The following is a 21,881-nucleotide window of genomic DNA, read 5'->3' on the forward strand; positions in this document are numbered from 1 at the left end:
CTGACTTTTTTTTCCCCTTATGTATTTTTACGATTTTGACCGCAGCCCGAAAAATAGCGGGCTTGCACTCTCCACTCGTTTTTTCTGTCCGGTAATTGTATCGGACAAGAATCCCTTAGCTTCTTGGCTACTTCATGGGTTGGGTACCGGCCAATGTGTTGGGGGCTAAGAGCAATACGAACAGAAGGATTTTTAGTATACTGAAAGAGGGATGCTGGCGGTAGAATTCAGAACACCATAGTTGGATTTAGTTGATATGGTTGGGCTGGCTTTGACGCCGTGGCGAGGGGATATCTCATGACAGGGCAGGTTAAGCCGATACATAGGCATATGATTTGTATTCCGTACGCTCGCTCTGTACAGGCACAGAAATTGATTACCAAAGAGGCAAACACGGTAAAGAGCAAGAGGTGTGTGGACGGACACTTTGACTGTCAATGAAAAACTAAACCGACCTTTTTCCAACTTTGAAGATGGGACACTGGAAGATGCATACCGCCTAAATAAATAAGGGGAAATAAATGCCTTTCAGTACCCGTATTTAGTGCAGTCCGTATGGCTTTCCCATGTTGAAGCCCCACACAAGTTACAACACCTACCCTTGTCAAAGGCTTAGCTTGGCGCGGTGCACTGAACCAACCTTATTCCATAACTGCATGCCACAATTCACCCCCACCATCCATTCCACCCACGGTGAGGGGACAGACAGACAGCAGACAGCAGCAGCAGTACTCGAATCTGAGCACTTTCAACAGATATTCGCCTTGGGTTGTCCAACCGCCGCCAGACGTCACCACCATAGCCGCACACTGGACAGAAATCGCTAGAAAGCACAATGCCGTCCCACCCGCGCGTCGAGGAGGTCGAGGACAGCGATGTCGACATGTCGGACCCGTCCGAGGGCGACATTAACGACTTTGACGAGGCCGACATTCTGCGCACACGGCAACCCCAGCAGCAGCAGCTCTCGAGACAAGCACCTCCACCTACAGCAGCGGCGCCCACACACCAGCACCAGCACCAGCCCCCCATACAGCAGCCGCGCGGCTACCCCGAGATGATGCCGGCGACGGACGACTCGGCCTACCGCGCCTACCAGTGCCTGTACCCGGTGTACTTCGACGCGCGCCGCAGCCGCGCCGAGGGCCGGCGCGTGCCCAAATCGCTGGCCGTGCTGAACCCGCTGGCCACGGAGATCGTCAACGCGTGCGCCGCGCTGCGCCTGCCGACCGTGCTCGAGGCCGGCCGCCTGCACCCCAAGGACTGGGCGAACCCGGGGCGCGTGAAAGTCGCACTCAAGGAGCAGCACGCCGCGCAGCCCGCCGTGATGAAGGCCCGCGTCAAGAACAAGCACCACCTGTACGTGCTCGTCGCGCAGCACCTGCGCGCCCACCCGACGACAGATGGCTCCGCTGCGCTGCGCGTCGTCGTCCGCGGCGCTCCCCCGCCCCCGCACGATGATGGGAGCGGCGATGGCAAGTGGCCGCGCCCGGCTGTCCCGCGCGGCTGGAAGATGAGTGATTTGCTGCCCTACTACAGCCCGGCCATGACGGGCGGCGGGGTTAGTGAGAACTTCCTCAAGGACATGATGAAGGAGATGGGCGGTGCCGGCGGGCCCGGGGGAGCCGATATGGCGAGCCTATTGGCGGCGGCGGCTGGTGGGGGTGGTGGTGCGAGTGGGAGCGGGGGCACGAATAGCAGCAAGAAGGAGAAAAAGGGCAAGGGGAAATGAACGATTGCTGCTGACTAGAAGAGAGAAACAACCCCCCCCCCTCCTCCCCCCCCCAAAAAAAGAGGCAAAGACTAGTTGGGGTGCAGCGCAGATATTGATTGTTTGCACTATGATGAAGACAGCGAGTGTGCCATGGTGGAAATTGAGGGAGGGGGACTTTGCAAAAATGACATTTTCAAGTGGTGAATATGCTGTGACCTTTGGTGTCTTGAACATTTTTGATCCGGGGCAGCACCAGCATGGGCATGGAAATCAGCACTACATTGCACGGGAGAGGTAGAGAGGGAGAGGAAGAGGCGGCATGCATGATACTATAGAAATAGGAATAGCAATAGAAGTACCAATAACTGACACCCTTCCCCCCCCCCCCCCCACAAGGGAAAGGAGAGGGCTAGTACCATGCTACTAGATCAAGACTCTCTGAGACCAAACCCATTGCAAAATGAATCAAGCCAAGTAAATGGACAGAGACAAAGCCAGCACTAGGTATCGTGACATGGGCAAGTTAAGAAGACAAGACGTCAAGACGTCAAATCTCGCCCACAATCATTCCAACACACACACACACACACACACATACACACACACACACACACACACACACACACACACACACATAGAGAGAGAGACAGGGAGAGTGTTTACAGAATAAGCATAAACCGCTTCATTTTGTGAGCCTGCCACCGACTTCTCTATTTACCAAAGACCCAGACAGACAGACAGTCTCCTTCCAGTCCCTTCCCAACAAACCAAACCCAAAGGACAAAAAGATAAAACAAAACCAAAACGAGGGGTATATATCCGAATGCCATGCTACATATATACACGTCCGCATCCACGCCCACGCGGCCGACAAGCCGCTAGTTAATTAGAGATAGTTCTCAACGGCCTGCCTTCCTCCTAGGGAGTGAATAGCCCACCCGCTGGCTGGCTGACTGACTGACTGCCTGCCTGCCTGGCTGACTAGCTGGCTGGCTCACACAACCGCCAAGCGCCCCTGCAAGCCCTCCCACTCCCTCGAGCCGACAATCTGCACCTCGCCCGCTCGAGCATGGAGCTTCCTCTCCTGGCTGCCGGGGAGCGTGATGTGCAGCCTCGCGGCGGCGGCTGCCGCCCTGGCCTTCTTACCCGCGGCGGCATCGCTGCGCGCCGACGCCGACGCGCCGCTGCCGGCGCCGGGACGGCCCATCAGAGCGTGCGACTTCTTGAGCACGGCGTCGTGCCAGCTCTTCCACGCGGCAAAGTCCTCGAGCTGCTTGGCGGCGTGGTACTGGGGGGTTGTCTTGGCGGGGCGCCACGCGAGCTTGTCTTGGGGCAGCGTGTCGAGACTGTACAGCGTGGCCGAGGTGGCGAGCTTGACGAGCTCGCCGAGGACGGCCTTGCCCTCGGCGGCGACGGCGGCCGTCTTGCGCTGGTGCTCTGCGCCGGCACCGGCCCCGAGGGCGGGCGCGTGGGTGGCGGTCAGGGGTTCGGCGAGCCAGTCGTAGTTGGGCTGCTCCGTCAAGCGGGCGCGGCGGTTATCCTCGCGCAGGTAGCGCAGGGCCGACTGGAGGGCGACAATCTCCAGCTTGTGAGCGTCCATCTCGCGAGCGGTGGCGACGGCTCGCTCTTGGCGGGCCCTGAGGCTGGGGTCGCCGCCGGGAACACCGCCACCACCCACCCCTGCCATGAGGCGGCTGTCGCTTGCAATCTTCTTCCACTTGTCGCGGTCCGCCTCGAGCGCCCGGAGCTCGCGGTCTTGCTTCTGCATGCTGTCGACGAGGCCGGCCGCGTGCTCCTTGGCGGCGGCAATCTGGGCCTCGAGGTCGACGATGCGCGAGGCCTTGGCGTTCGCGTCGCGCATGCGAGACTCGAGCGTCTCGATCTTAACTTGAGCGGTGCTGAGGCTCTCCTCGCGGATGGCAATGTGGCGCCGCAGGTCGTTGATGTCGTCCTTGAGCCGGCGGACTTCCTCCTCGGCGTCGACGGGAACGGTGCGGAGCGCCCTCAGCTCGCGGCTGCGGAGGAGCCAGGGCGGCTGGCTGCTGTCAAACTCTTGCGTCTGCGCGAGATCCGCGCTGAGGGCAGCGAGGTCGGTTATCTGGGACGTCACGACGCGGAGTTTTGTGAGGTACGCCGAGAATAAGTCTGCCTCGCTCGAGCTAAAGGCCGCTAGGGCCGTCTGCTGGACGCACGCCTGCACTTCGGCGTAGCTATACGGCTCCGTCCTGCCCTCTTCGTGCAGCAGCTTGTGCAGGTCGAGCCCGATCTTGCGGGCCATGTCCGCCAACTCCTGCGTAGCCGTCTCGCACTGCTCGAAAGCCCCCAGGGTCTCGGGCATGAGGGACAGCGATCTCGACTTCAGGTCCTCCAGCGATCGGACAGTCTTTGCGGCGATAACCTTGGCGCTGCGCGTCTGGCTGACGACCGCCTCGGACCGCTTGGAGAAGTACTGGGCCAGTTCGTCGCCGTCCTCGTTCGACTCGATGGCCCTCTGGACCATGCCCCTGAGAGATGCAAACGTGACGGCGGCCGAGTCTAGGTTGCTCTGCATCAGCAGAGCCCTCATGTGGGCGTCGTCGGCGAAGCTCTCGAGATCGTTGGCAATGTGAACCTCGCCCAGATGCGTCATGAGAGCGATGGTACGCTGCAGCTCAGTTGCGCACTGCTTCTCCTTCAGCTCGTCGCGCCTCAGGCCATCGATCCAGCCGTTGAGGGCTCTCTCGACAGGCTCCAGCTCGTACAGCGCGCCCTCGTACTTGGCGAACTGCTCCAGCGAGCAGTGGCTGATCGCGTTGACAAAGCGGTCGCACATGGCCGAAACCCACGTGAGCTTATCAATGGCGCCGCAGCCCTCAAACACGTCATCTTCGTGGCCAGGATGAGGCTGCCCGTTGACGCGCTCCTTGATGAAGCCGTTGACAAGATTCGCCTTGAAGGCCAGCCTCTTGAACCGCAGCAGGGCCAGGACCGAGTCGCGGTCGGACTGGTACGTCTCGGGCAAGAACAGCTTGACAATCTCGAGGTGCTGGTCCGCCTCCTGCGCCTCCATGCGCCGTAGCTCGAGGTCTATCGTCTTGACCTGGGCCTTGGCGGCCGAGAGCTGCAGCTTCATATTGAGGTCCATCATGGCCCTGGAGCGGCTGTTCAGCTGCTCCGACTCGTTCTCGGTCACGGCGTGCGAGGCGCGCATGTCTTCCAGGTCGCTCTGCAGATTTACCACGAGCTCTCGGAATCTCAGCAAGGTGTACTCCATGTCTTCCATGCTCTCCTTCTGCTGCGTGGCCTGCCGGAGCTGCTCGGCGAGCAGGGCGTCTCGCAGGTCGAGCTCCTCCTGCATCTCCTTTGCGTTCTGGATGTGGTTGATCTCAAGCTCGTCGCTGATTTCCTTCAGACTCTCGAGGTCGTCGATGACAGCCTTGAGCTCGTTGATCTCCTCGTCCTGGTTCATGACCCTGTCGCCAAGCGTCTCGATCATGTCCTCAGCGCTGGAGGCGTTGTTCAGCTGCTCTCTGAAATCCTCCACGGTAGCCTCGGCGCGCTCCAGCTTTTCCAAGGCGGCGGCGTGCTGTTCCTTGAGCGTCTCGAAGTCGCCGACATCTTCCTCTAGCCCCTTGATCTGGCTCCTCAGCTCCTCCTCTTGGCCCTGAGCCAGGTCACGGAGACGGATCAGGGCATCGCGCAGGCGCTCGTTGTTCCTCTCCATCTGCAACCAGCCGGTGCTAGCTCTCTCGTCGGGCGACATGCCCGTGGTGAATTCGGCGTTCTCCTCGCGAAGAATCTCGACCTCGAGCTCCAGCTCTTCCGACTTTTGCTTGAGGGCATCGAGCTCTACCTTGAGCACCTCGGCCGTCTCCTCGGCCATCTCGCGGTCGAGGGTGGCGAGCTCCATGGCGCTCTCATGTTCGGCTTGTATCTCCTCGATGTTGTAGAGGCTTGTTTCGGCCTCCTTCAGCTGCTTCTTCAGGTCGGCGATTTCCTGTTGCTGGGGCTGGAATTTGATCTGCAGAGTGTGGATGATGCGCTCGAACTTATCGCGCTCCCCCTTGACCTTTTCCAGGCTGTTGAGCTTCTCGCGGTCCTCCATCCTCTTTTTCTCGAGGATACGTAGCTTGGTCTTGAGGTCCTCAATCTCTTTGTTCGTGGCGGTACTAGTAGGGGCGGGGCGCGGGGCGGCCGTAGCGGCTAGCGGCCGGGGGTTGGAGAGCGGTGCGGCACCCGCGAGCTTCTCGAGAGCCATCGTCTTCATCTGGACGGGGCTGGTGGGCTGGGGCGACAAGATTTCGTCGTCATCGCTACTCTTCTGGGGCGAGCCAATGGTCCTGCCCATGGCGCCGCCTTTGCCAGTCGAGCCGCTTTCCAACCCCGACAGGGAGCCCGACGACATGTTCCTCCCAAGGCCTGCACGCATCGGGGCGGGTCTCGGTGCTGTGGCCAGCCGACCGCTGACGGTCCTCGACGGAACGGCAGCGGCCCTTGTTGTAGACGAGCCCGACACTAGGCGACCTGCTTTGGGAGCCAGCACGGGGGGCGGCGGGCCCATTGAGGTCCGGCTGGGGCCAACCGACGGGCGGGGCTTGGTGCCGAGAGGGGGCTTGGCGGCATTGGAGGGTGTGCCGGTCCGGGAGGGAGCGGCGCTGGACGAGGCGGTTGCGAGCTGTTTGGTGGGCGACTTTGTGGGGGACCTCAAGATGCTGGAGGGGCGGGCTGATTTGGGGCCGGGACTGGGGCTTGGGGCATTGAGGCTCATGCGCTTGGTCAGGCCGGAGTCCTGGGGGGTGGGGCCGCGAGCGGTGTTGAACAGACTGCTGGGGCGGGCAGGCTTTTTGGCGGCGGGCTGTTGCTTGGGGGGCGGAGGGGGGGGGGAGGCTGGTGGGCGAGCACGGTGATGGTGGAGGGCCTCACGAACATGCCGTAGCCCATGGGGCAGTCGAAGTAGCGGTCGCCCTGGACGCTGCCATCGTTCTTGCCGGAGCCGTCGTCGAGCTCGACGCCGACCCATTCGCCGGCGGCGAAGGCGGTGATGCCGACGAAGCGGATAGTGGCATTGCGGCCGTCGTTCAGCACGATGCGCTGGCCTACTGCGAGCTCCGCCATGGTGCGCGCCTCGAGCCAGCCGTCATGCCCTGCGTCAATGTCGATGTCGATGTGGATGTCGATGTCGATATCGATGTCGATGTCGCTGTCGGTGTCAATGTCGCTGTCGATGGTATTTGTCAAGCAGCTGCTGTCAGTTGCGGTTCCCCTGGAGTCTGCCCGGCTGAGGTGCCCTGGTTTCGGGGACGAGAGATATGGACCGCGCCAGATTGGGACGCGACGGACAGCTGCAGCTGCTGCAGGTTGCAGGGGCGGGAAGCTGACTCTCCCCCCTGTCGAACACAGTGGGCGTGTCACAGCGGGGCTCTGATGCGCACTGTCCGGAACATCAGACGGAAACCAGCGTAGAAGCTTTGAATACGCAACCCGCAGTTCCAAGGCAGTCCAAAAATATTTACAGAATATATTCCCTACATTGCGCGGTACGAACTGGAATCTCACTTTCAAAGAAGGCCATTTACTGCGTGGTCGTGCCTTACAAGGATAAGGCGTCGCGAGGTGCACAGCCCAATCTGACCCTTTATTAGCCCGTGACCAATTTCGTCAGAGTCTTCCCACTTCCTCTACTCCCGTATTTATTTCAACCAAAATTTCCATACCATGTAATTTAAGTAAGCAGCCATCAAACACTTTAGTTGTGTGAGGTTCATTTGAGAAAAGAGGGGGGAAAACAACAACAATATATGGGTTGCAATCTCAGATCCCGAGACACAGACATGGCAATCCGCGACAGGCAATTCACGGATCCATTTCTACCTTGCCGTGACTACCTACTACCTACTTGCGTAGAGGTAATCAACAAACCCAACAATTCTGCGGCCGGTTATTATCAAGGAAACCGTCGATAGGCTTGGGTTCCTTTTATTGTTTTTTCTTGCTCGTCGACAGATACTTTGGTACCATCAAGGTGCCTGCCCGCCCCTTTTTTCTTCAAGTAAATAAATAAAAGCGGGGCGCTGGCAAGCAAACACAACCCCTGCCGGTGTGTGTTTTATCTAGCAAATGTATTTGGTATTCGTCGTGAACAAAAAGTGAATCGAGAGTAAAAGAGTGCCGGGAACGGAAACGAAGAAGAACGGGGGTAGGTAAGGTAGGTAAGATAGGTACGTGCTTGAAGTGGTGAAAAGAGAGAAAAGAAAAGAAAAAGAAAAGATTTAAACAGAGAAACAACCCCATTTCAAACAAACCCCGGCCCTCCTCTGGAGCGGCCCCTTTTCCAAACTTCAGAGCCAAACACAATACCCCACCTAACATCCCAACCCTCACACTCTAACAGCCATGACAACAAGGCAGGCAAACCCCTCAGCCCTCCCACGCCCCTCCTCCTCCCCCTCCCTCGCCGACATCCCTTGCGCCGGTCCAGCCGTCCACACGCCACGAGCGAGCCCGCATCCACTCGACAACCTCGAACCCCAGCCGGCGCTCCGTCTTCTCGTCCATGCCCCCCGAATCAACACCGACGCGCACCACCATGAGGCCAGGCGTCTTAAGCTCGACCCCCTGCTGCTGCTGCTGCTGATGGGCGGCGAGGCCGGGATCATCGACCACTGCCGCTGCTAATGCTCCAGTCCCAGAAACAGGCCGCACGTAGACGACGAGGTCGGCGCCCGCGATCCCGCGCCACAGCGTCGCCATCCACTGCCAGTGGTCGACGGGCGCGTACGCGTCGGCGATGGGCACCGCGCAGGCGAAGCGGTCGGCGACTGTGAGGCTGAAGCCGGCTGGGAGCAGCGCAACGGGGAGCAGGGGTGCTGCCCTTGCCTTATCTGTGTCCATGTTCTTGTCCTGCGCCTCCAGTCTCTCGCTGCTGCTGGCGGTAGCCCTCTCTTTGCTGTCCCTCTTCTTGCCGCCGGTCTCTGCAGCGGTGTCGTCAGGCAGGGACAAAAGCGGCGACGACGAGTCTGCCGCCGCCGCCGCCGCCCCAGTAGCAGTGGCAGCGGCAGCAACAGTCGTGTTCCGAGACAATGATGACGACGACGACCCCGGATGCTGCGCCGTCGTCACGAACCGCACAATCTCGGCCGACTTGCCCTGCCACTCGAGCATGGTCTGCAGGTACGCCGCGAACGGGTTGCCAGCGGCGGCGCTGTCGTCGGCGGCGCTGCTACTGCTCACACTCATGCTGACGCTGGCGCTGGCGCTCGCGCTGGTGACGACGCTGCCCGTGCGCGACACCTGGCCAGTTCCTGAAGCAGCAAGAGGAGGAGCAGCATCGGCCATGTGCGTGTCGTGGTCGTGGTCGTCGTGGCCGTCGTGGCCGTCGTTGGTTTTCTCCACCACACCTGCGCCAACACCGGGGTTCCAAGACGGAAAGGATGACGACAAGCCGTACTCGCCATCGCCATTGCCAACCGACATCCATGTGCGCACGTCGCACTCGCCCAATGCGGCCAGCGCCTTCTCGACGGCGGCGCCCACGAGCCGCACCAGCCGGCGGTCGGGGCCCTCGACGGCGATGATGGGGCCGCGCTCGGAACCGCCGCTACTACCCGTGCTTCTCACCGACGACGACGTTAGCGGCGGGCTGATGCGTTCCAGCACGCGCAGCTTATTGAGGTACGGGATGCTCATGACCATGGCCTCGATGCTGCGCTGCTGCTGCTGCTGCTGTTGTTGTTGTTGCTGCTGGCTGACACGGTAGTACTGGGAGTGATGATTGTGGTGGTGGTGTTTCTGCTGCTGGCGATGACTGCCGCCGCCGCCGCCGCCGCCGCTAATCCCCAGCGCGTTGTTGGCCAGCATCCCGCCTGGGCCGGCGGTGCTGACCTCGGACGCTGGCGAGGTCGGGAGGTGCATCTGCAGCGGCGGCAGGCGCAGCGACTCGTCGAAGGCGCCGCCGCCGCCGCCAGCAGACGACAGAGACACGGCGTGGTGTTGTTGTTGTTGGTGCGCTGCCACCGCCGAGTGGACGTGGTGCGGCACGACCAGCGACGGCCGCGGCGGCGGGCCCATGTGGCCTCCTCCTCCTCCTGCATGCCCGGTGCTCGTGGCGCGCGTCAGCATCGTCGATGGGCCAGGCAGCGGCGTCCCGCCTCCACCGCTGTACCCCGGCGTGGGCGTCGGCGTCGGCGGGCCCGAGTGCACGCCGCCACCGCCGCTGCTGCTGCTGATGGACGACTGGCGCACGTTTTGCCTCAGCGGGTGCCCGCCACTGCCGGCCCCAACCCCACCGTAAGCGGCCCCTGGTGGCGGAGACAGCATGGCCGCCTGGTAGGCGCTGTTGTGGTAGCTGCCGGCTATGTTATAGCGGCGGCGCTTGGCTTCGGACGGCGACACAGCGGCCGACGCCGGCTCGTAGTCCTCGTGGATGTCGTAAAGGCCGTGCTGCGGCGGCGGCGGGCCGTAGCCTTGGGACGTCGTACCTGCTGTCCCGGGCGTTGCTGGCGTGGGCGGCGGCGGCCATGACGAGCGGCTTGCTCGCAGCTCGGCCAGCTGCTGCTGTTGCTGTTGCTGGCGGAGAGGGAGGAGGCCGTAGCCTGGCAGTGTAGGCTGCTGATGGTGGTGGGGGGGGGAGGAGTGCATGTGTGGCCGCTCGGCAATGGATGGCGAGATGTACGGCGGCGGATGCTGGTGACGCTGGTGTTGCGAATGGTGGCTGTGGTGGTGCATGTTTCCCGACCCGGACGACACGGAACCGGCCTTAGCGGACAGGGACGAAGCCGACGACGACGACAGCGGGAACGGCGTAGACGGCGTGCGTGGCGTCGCAATGTACCGGCCGCCGCACTTCAGGCAGCGGCCGGGGTCCTCACCGGGACCCACCGAAGGCGACGAGGCGGGCCGCGCTGACGCCGGGCCTCCTCCAGCGCTACCCCCCTTGTTCCCGCGCCGCGGCTGGTAGCGGTAGTCGGGGTACTGCCGCTGGTGCCGCTGCTTCTCCTCCTCGGCCAGCCGCTTCCACTGGTTCTTGCGCTCCTCGGGCTCGTCGCGCCACTGCTCGCCGATGATCTTTGAGATTTCTGGGTTGGCTAGCCCCGGATTCTGCGCCACCACCTGCGCTTGGTGGTGTTGTCGGTAGAGGATGAATGCTGTAGTGGGGTGGGAGCGGTTAGCTGGCCGTCTCTTTTCTCTTTTCTCCTTCTTTCTTGTCCGTTCTCAGCCTGGGCCTTTTAATGCAGTGACATGCGTGTCTCGGTTCCATGTCTTCTCCTGTTCTCTCTTTTCTTTTATCCTCTCTCCTTTTTTCTCCGCTAAGTGGCTCATTTGAGACTTGACTCAAGTGACAAAGGATAGACCAAAAAAAAAGAAACCGGAGGAAAATTAGGCAGATGATATGCAGAAAGGGAGGAAAGCAGGCAGCAAAAAACACGCCTTCCAACCAAAAACAAAAGAATACACCCAGCGTCCCAGGGTGAGCCGCTTCTCAGTCAGGCTGCAGCAGAAGGCAAGAAAGGGGAATCATTCAAAAAAAAAAAAAAAAAAAAAAAAAAAGCTCAAGACGTACCGTTTCGTGGCCGGGGGATCTTGGGAGCCGGAGTACAGAGGCATATAAGGTCTGCCCTCGCCGGCTCCAGCGGCCGCGGGCTGCTCCTGCTCCCTGCAAAGTCGATGGGCGTGTTGAGGCTCAGGCTCTCGATCAGCGGGTGGTTGGCCTCGTCCGTGTTGATCGAGGCCGCTCGCTTTCTCGTTAGCGGGCCTCTGGGGGAGTGAGGCGGCGGATGGCGAGAAGTTGAGGATGAAGAGGGAGGAGGAGGGCGATGGAGACTTGAAGATGGGGAAGGAGAAGAAGTAGTACTAGTGCTAGGTAAGGGAGCTACAGCCACCGAGGTCTCGGAGCGGTGTTGTTGCCGTTGCTGTTGTTGCTGCTGGTGATGTGTTTGCAGTCGTCTCGCATTTGCTGCCACTATTCCTGTCTGCCTGGCCGACATGGCTGAACGAGTTACAGGCCCCGAGATGGCAGGAGGCGGCAGCGATACAGACGAGGTCACTACGACTCCTGTCATTTTTTTCAAGAAGGGAGAGGTGAAAGGGCACTAGGTAGGTGGGGAACGTAGGCGCAAACGCAGACTTAGGGAGCGAGGAGCGAGCGAGAGAGAAAGAGAGAGAGAGAGAGAGAGAGAGAGAGAGAGAGAGAGAGAGAGAGAGAGAGAGAGAGGAGCCCAAGACCGAAAGCAAGCCGGCCTGTCAAAAGAGCCAGGGGCCCGCGGATCCTGTGTCTCTGTCGTCCGCCGCACCGCTGCTGGGATCGGCTTCAGGATGGTGCGTAACGAGCCCACAGAACAAATTCAAAACAGGCAAAAAAAAAGGAGACGGGAATATTATTAGAAGAGGGGGCGCGGAGGCAAATTTCACCCGTCCATCAGCAGGAAGTGAAGAACAAGTCAGACACAGATAGCAGGAGCGACTTGTTGTTGGATTGTCCCCTTTGTGACATGATTTCTCATTAATGGGGCGGGCGGCTAGACAATGATACTGCCTCCCACGCTGATGACCTTATCATTGCTATCCACCCACGATCAAAAGGTAGCTATTATGACGGACGGGGTGGGCGGGCCTGAGCTGGAGTGGTGGGCAGTCTTCAGATGTCTCGGGAATGTACCGAGCCCAACCAAGCTGCCCACCTGAGGATTCTTTGTCCAGCGTTTGCAGGATTCCGTTCGCAGTGCGAAGTCGCAGCCAAATGGCAAGAGACAGAGAAGCCATGTTATAGCCTTTAGTCCAACCTCCCTCAGCCATGACAATGTCAAAGGAATGTGGCAGAGCGGCCGGCGTGGAATGCGAAACTGGACAAAGACCATGTCAGCTGAACTTGGCCTAGCCACCCCCTCACCTCTCTCTCTCTCTCTCTCTCTCTCTCTCTCTCTCTCTCTCTCTCTCTCTCTCTCTCTCTCTCTCTCTCTCTCTCCCGCCCGCTTGACTCTTGTTGCTTGTCCATTCTGCACTCTGCGCCAGCCCGGCTGGTATCCATGCCTGTTTTCTTTGAGGGAGAAAAAGTGCTTTCAGGCCCAATCTTTGAGGGTATGGAAACTTAACTGACTGACGAGCGAAATCCCGCGCAAATCCGCCCCACTCGCCCGTTTCCCCTGTTCTCCCTTGTCGGAGAAAACAAAAACAAGACATAACAAAACAAAAAATAATAAAAGATAAAAAGACAAAAAAAGGTTGGAGAAAAAATATAGAGACACGCCAACGACTCCAGCCGAAAAGGCAATTTTCCCAACCGACCGTATCCCCTCATCTATCATAGTTGTAAATTCGGATATATGACGAGTCTCGTGCGAGCGTTTGTCTCTACACCGCACGGCGACTCGTCGTCTTCTCTTACAGCTGCGCGACAAAATCATGAAATTAACCCATGGCTAGATTCGCTCGCCAGCACCTTGGCGCTTCGCCGGGCGTCCAGGAACAGGTCTTCGCACTCCGCAACGTCGAGGAGGTCGATTTGGCTGCGGCCATTGACCCGTGCAAGGATGCTGTTTCTCCGTCAGCACGGACCCGCACCGCCAAACAAACAACCGAGACAGCACCCGACCAACAACGTACCTTGCAGGGGTTAGGAGCTGGAGACAGTATCTCAGACTGATGCGAACGCCGTGTTCTGAAATCTTATCAATAGCAGGGTCCGTGATTTGAACACCCTCGGTGGCGGCGCGGATGCGCACGATTCTCTTAATCTCTTCTGGCTCGTACGGGTGCGTGGGAATGATGAGCAGCCGGGTGAGGAAGTCAGGGGGGACACCGTGAGCCGCCACGAGGTCATCGGCGCCGCGGACCGTCGCCATGCCCCGGTTCGAGGCCAGAACAACGATTGGCGAGATTGGGGACTCTAGGGCTTTGTTGAGGTAGGTGAAGCATTCGACGTCAAGCATGTGCGCCTGTCGTTTGCGTATCTGTGTCAGCATGGCGCGTTCGCCGACGGCAAGACATGCACTTAAAGATCAAAACGTACCTCGTCGATGAACAGAACGCCCGGAACAAGCTCGGCAACGCCCTGGTCGATATACTTACTAACGACCTTGTTGATCTCGGTCCGCAGCTTGTCTGTGATCTCGGTCATTTTGGGCTTCATGAGCTGGCCCATCATGGACATGATGTCCTGACCGCCCTGGGGGCGCGCGTTGGCCACGTCTAGGTCGTGTAGCGAGACATCCTGGACAATCTCCTTCTTCTTGTGCACCTCGCCCTTGGGGATGGGGACGTATTCCTCGGCCTCGAGATCGAACTCGGTGGCGTAGGCGTCTGACCGGCCGACGCGCTTGCAGGCGCCCGTGTTTGCCTCGATGTAGATGACGTCGCCCACCGTGACTCTCTCCTTCTGGATGGCTTCGTATATGCTGGGGTCGAGGCGCAGCTTCTTCTGACCCTTGGCGCTCTTGAGTCCTATCAAGAGCGTGCTGATGGTCTTTCCGTAGCCACCGAGCGGGTTCTCGGCCTCCTCGGGCGTCAGCTCCGTCACCTCGCCCTCGTACACCTCCTTTGTCTCGCGGACCTTGAGGCCAATCGCCCTCCGGAAGTTCTCCATCAGCACCTCGGTCTTCTTGACTTCTGTCGAGTAGATTTCGCTGCCCGTGATAGGGCAGAAGGGGATCTTGGTGCCGAGCTCCTGGCTGATGGCGAGCGCCAGGGCCGTCTTTCCGGTGCCAGGGCCGCCTGCTAGCAGCACGCCGCGGCCCGACATTTTGTGTGCTCTGATGAGATCGACGACGACACCACATGCCTGGTTGGTTCATATCATGTCAGTTTTTTCCTCTTTTTCCTGCCATCGCATCGCATCGCGTTGCAACTTGCAGGCTGCTTGCTGCAATTTGCATCTCGATGGCCTCCCCGAGTTCAAAACGCGCCGCTCACCTCTCGCGCCGTGGCCTGGCCCACGAAGCCCGCGGCCTGCTTCTCGGCAATCCCCTGGGCATTGAGACCGAGACCCTTGATGTGCGTGTGGGCGGCGGTGCGGTTGTCGCGATTGTTGCCCTTGACCTCGCTGATTTGTACCATTGTCGCGCTTTTTCTGGGTGCTAGTTTTCTGGAAGGGAAGGGTGCAACCTCGAGAGCAATCGGCGCGGGGAAAGTTGGGGCGTCTTGTTTTTTTTGGGAATCAGCGGAGGGCGAGAACAAGAGTGGCTGTGAGAAATGCTGTGAGAAATTCCGACGCAGGCAGGCACCAGTGACAAGCTCCAAAAGCTTCAAATTTCCCTGCGCAACAGCGGCCAGAATCCGAGAGGCCCGTGCTTAAAGCTTACACCTCGGTGTGCAACGCTTAGGCCTTCCTTTGGTCATGGTGGGCGCTGAGCAGGTAGAGTGGGTCTATTTCCAAACACCGCTGCGATCCTCCTTTGTGAACCCTCACCCCTTTTCCCAAGGTGCGTACGCAGTATTCAGAATCATAATCCTTTTGGCCTTGCATTCTTACCGCTGCGATAAGCCGTACCCAGGTAACCCAGATACAAGCAAATATTGCTAGGGGTCTGTATTTATTTATCTGTTTGTTTGACTCGTAATTACCATCTTGATACGCCTTTTTTGTTTCTTCTCATCTAGATTCTATCTAACCTGCCGCAACACAAATGCTCCATCTTCGTCGTCTTCCTGCTCGTCTTCACCACCATTGTCTCTGAGCATGGGGACACTCTCCTCCACCACCTCGCTGCTGTTCTGCTCCATATCCACTCCCGCCTTCTTTGCCGGCTCCTTCTTAGCCAGCGCAGCCCAGAGTGCGCTTCCAACGATGAGTGTACACCCGATGAGGCTGATGACGCCCATTTCGTGCCCAAACACCCACTTGTCGAAGCCCGCCGCGAACAGCATGTGCGTGTAGACCATGGCCGTGGCCCGGTTCGACTTCTCTCCCCCCAGCCCGGCCGTGAGCATGAACTGCATGATGAAGCCGCTCAGGCCAAGCGAGAGCAGGAGAAACCACTGGTATGCCGAAGCCGGCATGCCGAACCGGATCTCGGGCTGCCCAATATCGAGCATCGGAAAGAAAAGCAGGGCCGCCGTGCTGACCAGCGTGCTCCAGGTTGAGAAGTACGTGACGCTTATGAGTGGATGCGCTCGCTTCCCTATCCAGCGAATTAACGTAAACGCTCCAGCTGCCCCAAGCACACCAATGAGCGCAACCCCGGTGGCGAACAGCCTCTCTGCTGGCGTCGGCTCGTCACCTTGATGAGGCGTCGTGTGGGTGGTGTTGGTGCTCCTGACCGTGACGTCAATTGGGCCTGTGATGATCTCGCCTGCTGGTGTTGATCCGCTAAACAGTGACGTCGGCCTCGCAATAAGAATGACTCCGCCGAGGGCGATGAATGATGCCAGTTGCTCTTTCCGCGTGAAGGGGTCCTTGAGCACGAGGTGACATATGTACCCCGACAGACTCGGGGCCAGAAAGGTGATGACAGTGGCTTCGGCAAGAGGCAAGTACATCATCGAGTACCACATGGAGAAAATCCCAAACTAAACAGGCCTTCATGTTAGCGGCGCCGACGGGCAACCTGCGCGGATATGCGAGTTGGGGGATAAGTGACGGGCACAGTTTGACATACGAATCCAGTGAAGCCTCTCGCAAGCAGCAAGCCTCTCACTCCCCTGGCGCCCAACGGAAAGTGCGGAACCTTGGTCCACCACATATAAATACAGGCCAGGACGGTGGTTATGCTCATGCGGCCGAAGAGGATTTGGAAGGGGTGCATGCCCTCTCCGTCCAGCTCGAGAAGCCGTGCAGCCAGATTCATGAGGGCACCGAAAAGCTGGGCGACTCCAACCAAAACAACGCCTCGGTTCCGGCCCCAGAACCGGGCCCAGGCCTGTTCAAAGAAGGGCCTCGACCATGTGCGCGGATGGAGCGGCGGTGGGCACGGGGACGGGGCTCTCGACATTGCCGGCGACAGTGGCCCATGTTCGGAGAAGGGGCTGCCCGAAAGTGAACGAAGAGCATCCAAGCTCAGCAGCGACGAGTCCTGCTTGTAGGGACTGGATGGGAGGTGGCCGGTGATATCGTCATATTCACCGTCCTCGATCCTCGTTTTGGAGCGAGGAGTCTGGGGGATTTGGAGGAAATAGGTCATGGTCGTCAGGAGTCAACCAACCCAGGGGCCACGACATAAGGGGGGTGCACAAGTTCAAAAGCAGCGAGCCACTGGAAGGGGGTGGTTGATGAGAGGGGAGGGGGGGGGTTGGTCTGGTCCCAGGTTACAGGGAAAGAAAACAACTGCAATTACTACCTAACGAAAGACCTTGCAGCAGCATGCTCCCAAAAACCAAAGCGCGTGTGTAAGCCGGAATCCTTTAAACTAAGATACCGGGTAGGTAAATAGTGAGGACGAAGAAGTAAGGTAGGAAAGAGAGAAGGAAACTCGACGAGAGCTAAAAAAAAAAATCCCAGCACTGCCTGGTAATCGGGCCTCCCCACACAGAAGTTCGCCATTCTGGGAAACGCCATCCTGAAGGAAGCCTTTTAGCGCGTGCGGGAGAGAACGAGAGAGGGGGGGCGATGCCAACCTGAGGCGCCGTTAACAGGCAAAGGCGCCGACCGACCTATCCGCTCTGCAAGCTGCATCACCGTGAACCGGGATTTCATCATCAAATCATACATTGAGTGCCTGACCAGCCCGTGCCCCGATGTCGCTGAGGTGCCTTTTCCGATAGCCATGCGTCTAGGTAAGAATGCGCGCCGGCCACTAGCCACTCGTCTACTCCCAGCTGATAAGAACCAGGGCCTGTTGTCAGTGTCATCATCCGCTGCGGCTGTGGCATCCGTGTCTGTGGCGGGACGAGGTTGGGACTTGGTAGGTGCGGTGTGGAGCATAGCGAGAGGGGGGGGTGCGGGGAGGTGCAAACAGGCAAGGGCAGGTCTTGTCAAGTGCTCTCCCACGTTTCCTAGTTTCCTGCAGGGCAAGAGCACTCTCATCACTACTCCTTATCTCCATTTGCACGCATTCTTATTTCCATTTATCCTTGAAGAAAAGGTTGCACTGTCTAAAAGGGTCCGAAATTATTCCAGACTCCTTCAAGCTAATTGCGTACATCGCTGGCTTCAAGAGACCGGGATCGGTCTTTTGGCACCCAACCTCACCTATTTCAATCAACCACTCCGATGGCACAGCAGCACAGCAATCTCAGCTCAAACGGCTGGCACACATGACCTCATTAGATACCCGACGGTTCGGCTGACAAGAGTCCGAGGCTCTGAGACGCTACCCATCCACCCGTCCATCCATCCATCCATCCTACAGGGCGGCGCGGGACGGCTGCGGCCCTGCAGCCAAGGTATTCGTAGGTAAGGTACCTAAGTTGCTGTACAAACATACATCGGTCCCTTAGGCCTTAGCGCCGCCTCTACTATCTTCAATTCTACACTAAAGAATCCGGCAACGTAAGACGGTGTCCTGAGTCCCAGGTCTGAATTGAGCTACCAATGAGGCTCGTTTGGTGTAACCGAGTGAGAGTTGCGGAATGTCGTAAGCAAGCTATGTATTCATATCGTGTCCCAAACACCCACCCCCTTTTCTCTCTAGCCACAGTAACAACAACACAAACAGCTGTCCCTCGAAAGCAGACGCAGATCTCTGCAAAATGCGCAATCAAGCAAATACGTTTTCAGCGGCAGTAAGGAAAAGAACAAAGACAACCCAAGGTCGATGGGTCCGTTCCAGTGCGTACTCTGCCGGAACGGACTCCCAAGAGAATAGAATACGAACAAAGGACAACAAAAGACAGCTTCCAGTGCCCTGGGTCGTTATATAGGTAGCTTCACAACTTGCAATGGAATTAAGTTGTTTGGTATGCACCTCACCCCCTTGACCAACAGTCCATGTTTTGTTTACTGAATGAATAATATCCTCAGCTTCACTTCCTGATTGATCATGCCTCCGAAGGTCATGCCTCCGAAGGTCATGCCTCCGAAGGTCATGCCTCCGAAGAAGGATAAGGTAGCTAAGAAGGCGAAGAGCCGAGCGGGAGCTAAAAAGAAGGGGGCCAAGGCCAACGCGGCCCGCCCAGCGCCAGTCAACGAGCAGCATCTGCTCCGTGCCCGTCAGTTGCTTCGGTTCATAGATGCGGGCAATGCCAACGCAGACAGGATCGTGGAGTCGGACATAGCATGGGCTCGCCGGCTTCAGCCCAACTTCGACCCGGGCGATGCGGACCAGCTTGACGGCGACGAGGCCTACCCGCCAAACTGGGCCACCAACACGAGATCACTCTCGTCTTTCCTCGCCAGTTGGCGGAGGCTCATCCACGCCGCTAGACAAGACGAAGAGGAAGAACAAGAGCAAGAGCAAGAGCCTAAGGCCGAACCTTCACCACGGCCCGCTGCTCCCTCCAAGCCCCCCAAATCCCAGCCGAAAGTTGGAGCCCAAAGAGAAACCCCTGCCGCCGCCGGCACGTCTCTCAAGTTCAGGTCCACTCCGTCAAGCAGCCCCAGTGTGAACCGCTCCTCAGCCTCGCCCCTTTCACGGAAAAGAAAGCGAGGGCCACCCTCGCCCATCTCGGCAGTCGTAAAGCGAGAGCCGGCCCCGTCTCCTTCTCCAAACGCAAGCCGGGCGCCAGCACGACCCATCAAGGCGGCTACGGACACGAAGGGCAAGGGCAAAGCGACCGCTGCCGCCGCACCCCCGCCGACGGTCAAGAAGCAGCTCCGCATCGTCGAGCGAGTGGGCGACATCTTCGCCGCGCCGGCCAACTCCGTCCTGATCCACACGTGCAACTGCATCGGGTCGTGGGGCGGGGGCATTGCCGCCGCGTTCCGGCTGCGCTATCCGACGGCCTTTGCTGTCTACCGCGACCACTGCCAGCGGCTGTCGCCAGACGAGCTGCTCGCGACGGCGCTACTGATCGCGCCGCAGGAGGCCGGTTACGAAAACGACGACGATGACGATGATGAAGAGGAGGACGACGGTGGCGCCACGAGCAAGAAATCTCCGCAGCGACGGAGGAAGTCCAAGTCCGAGTCAAAACAGCAGCAGCAGCAGCGGAAACCACCGCCGCACTACATCGGGTGCCTGTTCACGAGCAGGCGCGTGGGCCAGGACCGCGACTCGCCCGCCAGCATTCTGAGGGCGACAAAGCCTGCGATGCAGGACTTGATGCAACAGGTTCTGGCGATCGACGCGGAAAGTCACATTATCTCCGAGCTGCGCATGTGCCAGATCAACACGGGCCTGTTCAATGTGCCGTGGGCGAGCACCAGGCAGGTCATTGTTGCGCTGCACGTTGATGTTCCTAGTAACGGCGGCGACTTTATTGACGGCGATGATGATGATGACGAGCCGCTGCTCCGAATTGCGGTGTGGCATCGCCAGGCTGACTGGATTCCGAATTCATAAAGTGATATAAAAAAAGATTTAAAGCATAGAAAAAAAGAATATTGCATATTGTGTGTGTCTTTGTCTTAATCGTCTTGAACAAGCTAGCCCGCCGACCGGATTTGCACCGGAACTCTCTCACAGGGACAAACCATCTCGGGTGTTACCCCCTTGGGGAGAGGACGACCTCATCCCCATGTGCTATAGGCCAGCTGAGACCGAGTGCAGCTGCTCACCCACGGTGAGCCCAACAACTCGTCCTCCCAAGCCCTTAGCCCCACAGAAGCGCGGTCACCCTGAGCCCTAGAACCCGAGACGTTCATCCCTGAAGCATCATAGGAAACGAAGGAAGTAGGTGGGGCTACGCACTTCCCTCCAGCACGGGCACATACCATATGCGCCGTGGAGGATCCCCTCGGAGAGTCTAGGAGGCCATTAAACCAGGTGTGCGACATGTGAATCGAAGACCCAACCTCCCAGGTTCCCACTAGAATCCTGAAACCCCCCGTGCATTACTGACTACACCACAGCGGGCTTGGCTTGTAGACTTTCGGACGGACGTTTCTTGGTGCTGGGACGCCCTGGTAGCTGGCGCTATATGGGCAGCTGCCTAGGGTCAGGTGTGCGCCAAATTTATCAGGGGAGACCGGATGACAGGTACCGCGCTGGGGTCACGGGCTAGCGGACGAGCGCGCTGCTGGGCTGGCACTGGCAGGAGAGGGGATTGGTGGCAAGCCCCTGCATGCGATACCGCGGTCACTGTGGCTCGTCGCCCATATTTCCATGATTTTCGTATGTCCATGATGCAGTTTCGAAGCATCTTCATTCCCGACCATATTTTGTCCGTCCTGTCCTGTCCTGTCCTGTCCTGTCCTGTCCTGTCCTCTCTTCTGCTCCCCATTCGAAGGCATGCCACTCTCCGTGATACAAACCCAGACGCCAGTCGCACTCCCATAAACAGAAGTCACCCCCCCCCCCCAAAAAAAAAAAAAAAAACTCCATAGCTATGCCATTTTGTAAATAAACCGGGCCACCGAGAAGAAAGGCAAATAGTCAAGACACTCTCACTGACCCACCCACTCGAGAACGCCTACCCCCCGCTCATCTCTTCGTTGCCGTGTCGAAATCAGCCTCTCTTCTTCGTCGCCGTGCCAATGTCTGCCTCGGCGTCCAAATCGTCGTCGCCCTCGTCGAGCTCCTCCTCGGTAGGGCGGGGTCGCTTGGCGCCTCGGGCCGCACCTCCAGCAGCAGAGCCGCCCTTGGATCCTCCCTCACCAGCAGAGCCACCTTTGGCGCCACCTTCCTTAGCGGAAGCTTGCTTAGCCTGCTTCTCCTCAGCGTTGGTTTCGCGGACCAGCTGGTCGTCAATATTAAAGTTCTTGCGGGCGGCCTCGATCTCCTTCTTCTTCTCAAATACCTCCTGGATCTTGCCCATGTAGCGCGGGTTGCGGCGCATGGCGAACTCGAAGTCTTCGAACTTGACCTTTTGCCGCCCCGCGTGGTGCGCCGCCCGCGTCGCCTCGAAGCTCACCCCCTGGATGAAGTCGGTCACGATCTCGTCCAGCACCCGCACCGTCTCCGGCAGCGGCGCCTTGACATCGCCGTCGCCATACAGCAGCTGCGCCACTGACCCAAGCAGAGTTAGAATACTTTTCTGGTAGAAGTTGGTGAGGTGTATGTGACAGGCCAAAGGGGGGAAGGACGGAATGGGAAGAGGCAGAAATGCTTACGCTCGTTGTGCGCAAAGTTCATCTTGCCGACATTCTTGCCGGCGCGCGCACGAGGCTCCATCTTGTCGGGTTGCTTGGATTTTTGTGTGGATGCGTATAAAGACTGGTGAG

General features: G+C 58.8%; 9 protein-coding genes across 9 annotated transcripts; 4 read left to right on the plus strand and 5 right to left on the minus strand.

Moving 5' to 3' along the window:
* The first annotated feature begins 498 nt into the window (after window positions 1-498).
* On the plus strand, window positions 499-1,788 carry B0T26DRAFT_727791 (signal recognition particle, SRP19 subunit). The gene has a single exon (XM_060442874.1). The coding sequence runs from the start codon at window positions 836-838 to the stop codon at window positions 1,730-1,732; it is 897 nt and encodes a 298-aa protein (XP_060291811.1). The 5' UTR covers window positions 499-835; the 3' UTR covers window positions 1,733-1,788.
* Window positions 1,789-2,708: 920 nt separating this feature from the next.
* On the minus strand, window positions 2,709-7,265 carry B0T26DRAFT_680369 (dynein associated protein-domain-containing protein; the record flags this gene model as incomplete). The annotated part of the gene is made up of 3 exons (XM_060440484.1): window positions 2,709-6,548; window positions 6,617-7,080; window positions 7,250-7,265. The coding sequence occupies 3 exons, from the start codon at window positions 7,263-7,265 to the stop codon at window positions 2,709-2,711; spliced, it is 4,320 nt and encodes a 1,439-aa protein (XP_060291812.1).
* An 878-nt stretch (window positions 7,266-8,143) lies between these two features.
* Window positions 8,144-9,506, plus strand: B0T26DRAFT_727797 (uncharacterized protein). The gene has a single exon (XM_060442875.1). The coding sequence runs from the start codon at window positions 8,481-8,483 to the stop codon at window positions 9,447-9,449; it is 969 nt and encodes a 322-aa protein (XP_060291813.1). The 5' UTR covers window positions 8,144-8,480; the 3' UTR covers window positions 9,450-9,506.
* A 1,184-nt stretch (window positions 9,507-10,690) lies between these two features.
* On the minus strand, window positions 10,691-11,676 carry B0T26DRAFT_655811 (high mobility group box domain-containing protein; the record flags this gene model as incomplete). The annotated part of the gene is made up of 2 exons (XM_060438655.1): window positions 10,691-10,836; window positions 11,253-11,676. Coding segments are annotated over 2 exons (570 nt in total), but the record flags the coding sequence as incomplete, so codon positions are not given.
* A 1,412-nt stretch (window positions 11,677-13,088) lies between these two features.
* Window positions 13,089-14,740, minus strand: B0T26DRAFT_654969 (AAA family ATPase-like protein; the record flags this gene model as incomplete). The annotated part of the gene is made up of 4 exons (XM_060438594.1): window positions 13,089-13,221; window positions 13,292-13,623; window positions 13,698-14,465; window positions 14,597-14,740. 4 exons carry the CDS (start codon window positions 14,738-14,740, stop codon window positions 13,089-13,091), a joined length of 1,377 nt encoding a protein of 458 aa, XP_060291815.1.
* Window positions 14,741-15,286: 546 nt separating this feature from the next.
* Window positions 15,287-16,803, minus strand: B0T26DRAFT_743893 (uncharacterized protein; the record flags this gene model as incomplete). Its single annotated transcript, XM_060444321.1, has 3 exons — window positions 15,287-15,376; window positions 15,413-16,192; window positions 16,282-16,803. 3 exons carry the CDS (start codon window positions 16,801-16,803, stop codon window positions 15,287-15,289), a joined length of 1,392 nt encoding a protein of 463 aa, XP_060291816.1.
* A 291-nt stretch (window positions 16,804-17,094) lies between these two features.
* B0T26DRAFT_469548 (uncharacterized protein) lies at window positions 17,095-18,338 on the plus strand. The gene is made up of 2 exons (XM_060435203.1): window positions 17,095-18,014; window positions 18,116-18,338. The coding sequence occupies exons 1-2, from the start codon at window positions 17,386-17,388 to the stop codon at window positions 18,138-18,140; spliced, it is 654 nt and encodes a 217-aa protein (XP_060291817.1). The 5' UTR covers window positions 17,095-17,385; the 3' UTR covers window positions 18,141-18,338.
* Window positions 18,339-18,360: 22 nt separating this feature from the next.
* Window positions 18,361-20,145, plus strand: B0T26DRAFT_469433 (uncharacterized protein). The gene is made up of 2 exons (XM_060435202.1): window positions 18,361-18,517; window positions 18,613-20,145. The coding sequence occupies exons 1-2, from the start codon at window positions 18,500-18,502 to the stop codon at window positions 20,059-20,061; spliced, it is 1,467 nt and encodes a 488-aa protein (XP_060291818.1). The 5' UTR covers window positions 18,361-18,499; the 3' UTR covers window positions 20,062-20,145.
* Window positions 20,146-21,166: 1,021 nt separating this feature from the next.
* Window positions 21,167-21,831, minus strand: B0T26DRAFT_654847 (transcription initiation factor IID, 18kD subunit-domain-containing protein; the record flags this gene model as incomplete). Its single annotated transcript, XM_060438583.1, has 2 exons — window positions 21,167-21,666; window positions 21,771-21,831. 2 exons carry the CDS (start codon window positions 21,829-21,831, stop codon window positions 21,167-21,169), a joined length of 561 nt encoding a protein of 186 aa, XP_060291819.1.
* Window positions 21,832-21,881: the final 50 nt, after the last annotated feature.

Source organism: Lasiosphaeria miniovina (assembly GCF_030549165.1).
Source record: "Lasiosphaeria miniovina strain SMH2392-1A chromosome Unknown B0T26scaffold_7, whole genome shotgun sequence".
NCBI classification, from domain to species: domain Eukaryota; kingdom Fungi; phylum Ascomycota; class Sordariomycetes; order Sordariales; family Lasiosphaeriaceae; genus Lasiosphaeria; species Lasiosphaeria miniovina.

Coding starts and splice junctions, on each gene's coding strand:
- B0T26DRAFT_727791 (XM_060442874.1), top strand. CDS start 836: ATGCCGTCCCACCCGCGCGTCGAGGAGGTCGAGGACAGCGATGTCGAC.
- B0T26DRAFT_727797 (XM_060442875.1), top strand. CDS start 8,481: ATGGGCACCGCGCAGGCGAAGCGGTCGGCGACTGTGAGGCTGAAGCCG.
- B0T26DRAFT_469548 (XM_060435203.1), top strand. CDS start 17,386: ATGCGTCTAGGTAAGAATGCGCGCCGGCCACTAGCCACTCGTCTACTC. Junction 18,015..18,115: donor TGCAGCCAAGGTATTCGTAG/GTAAGGTACCTA, acceptor CGGCAACGTAAG/ACGGTGTCCTGAGTCCCAGG.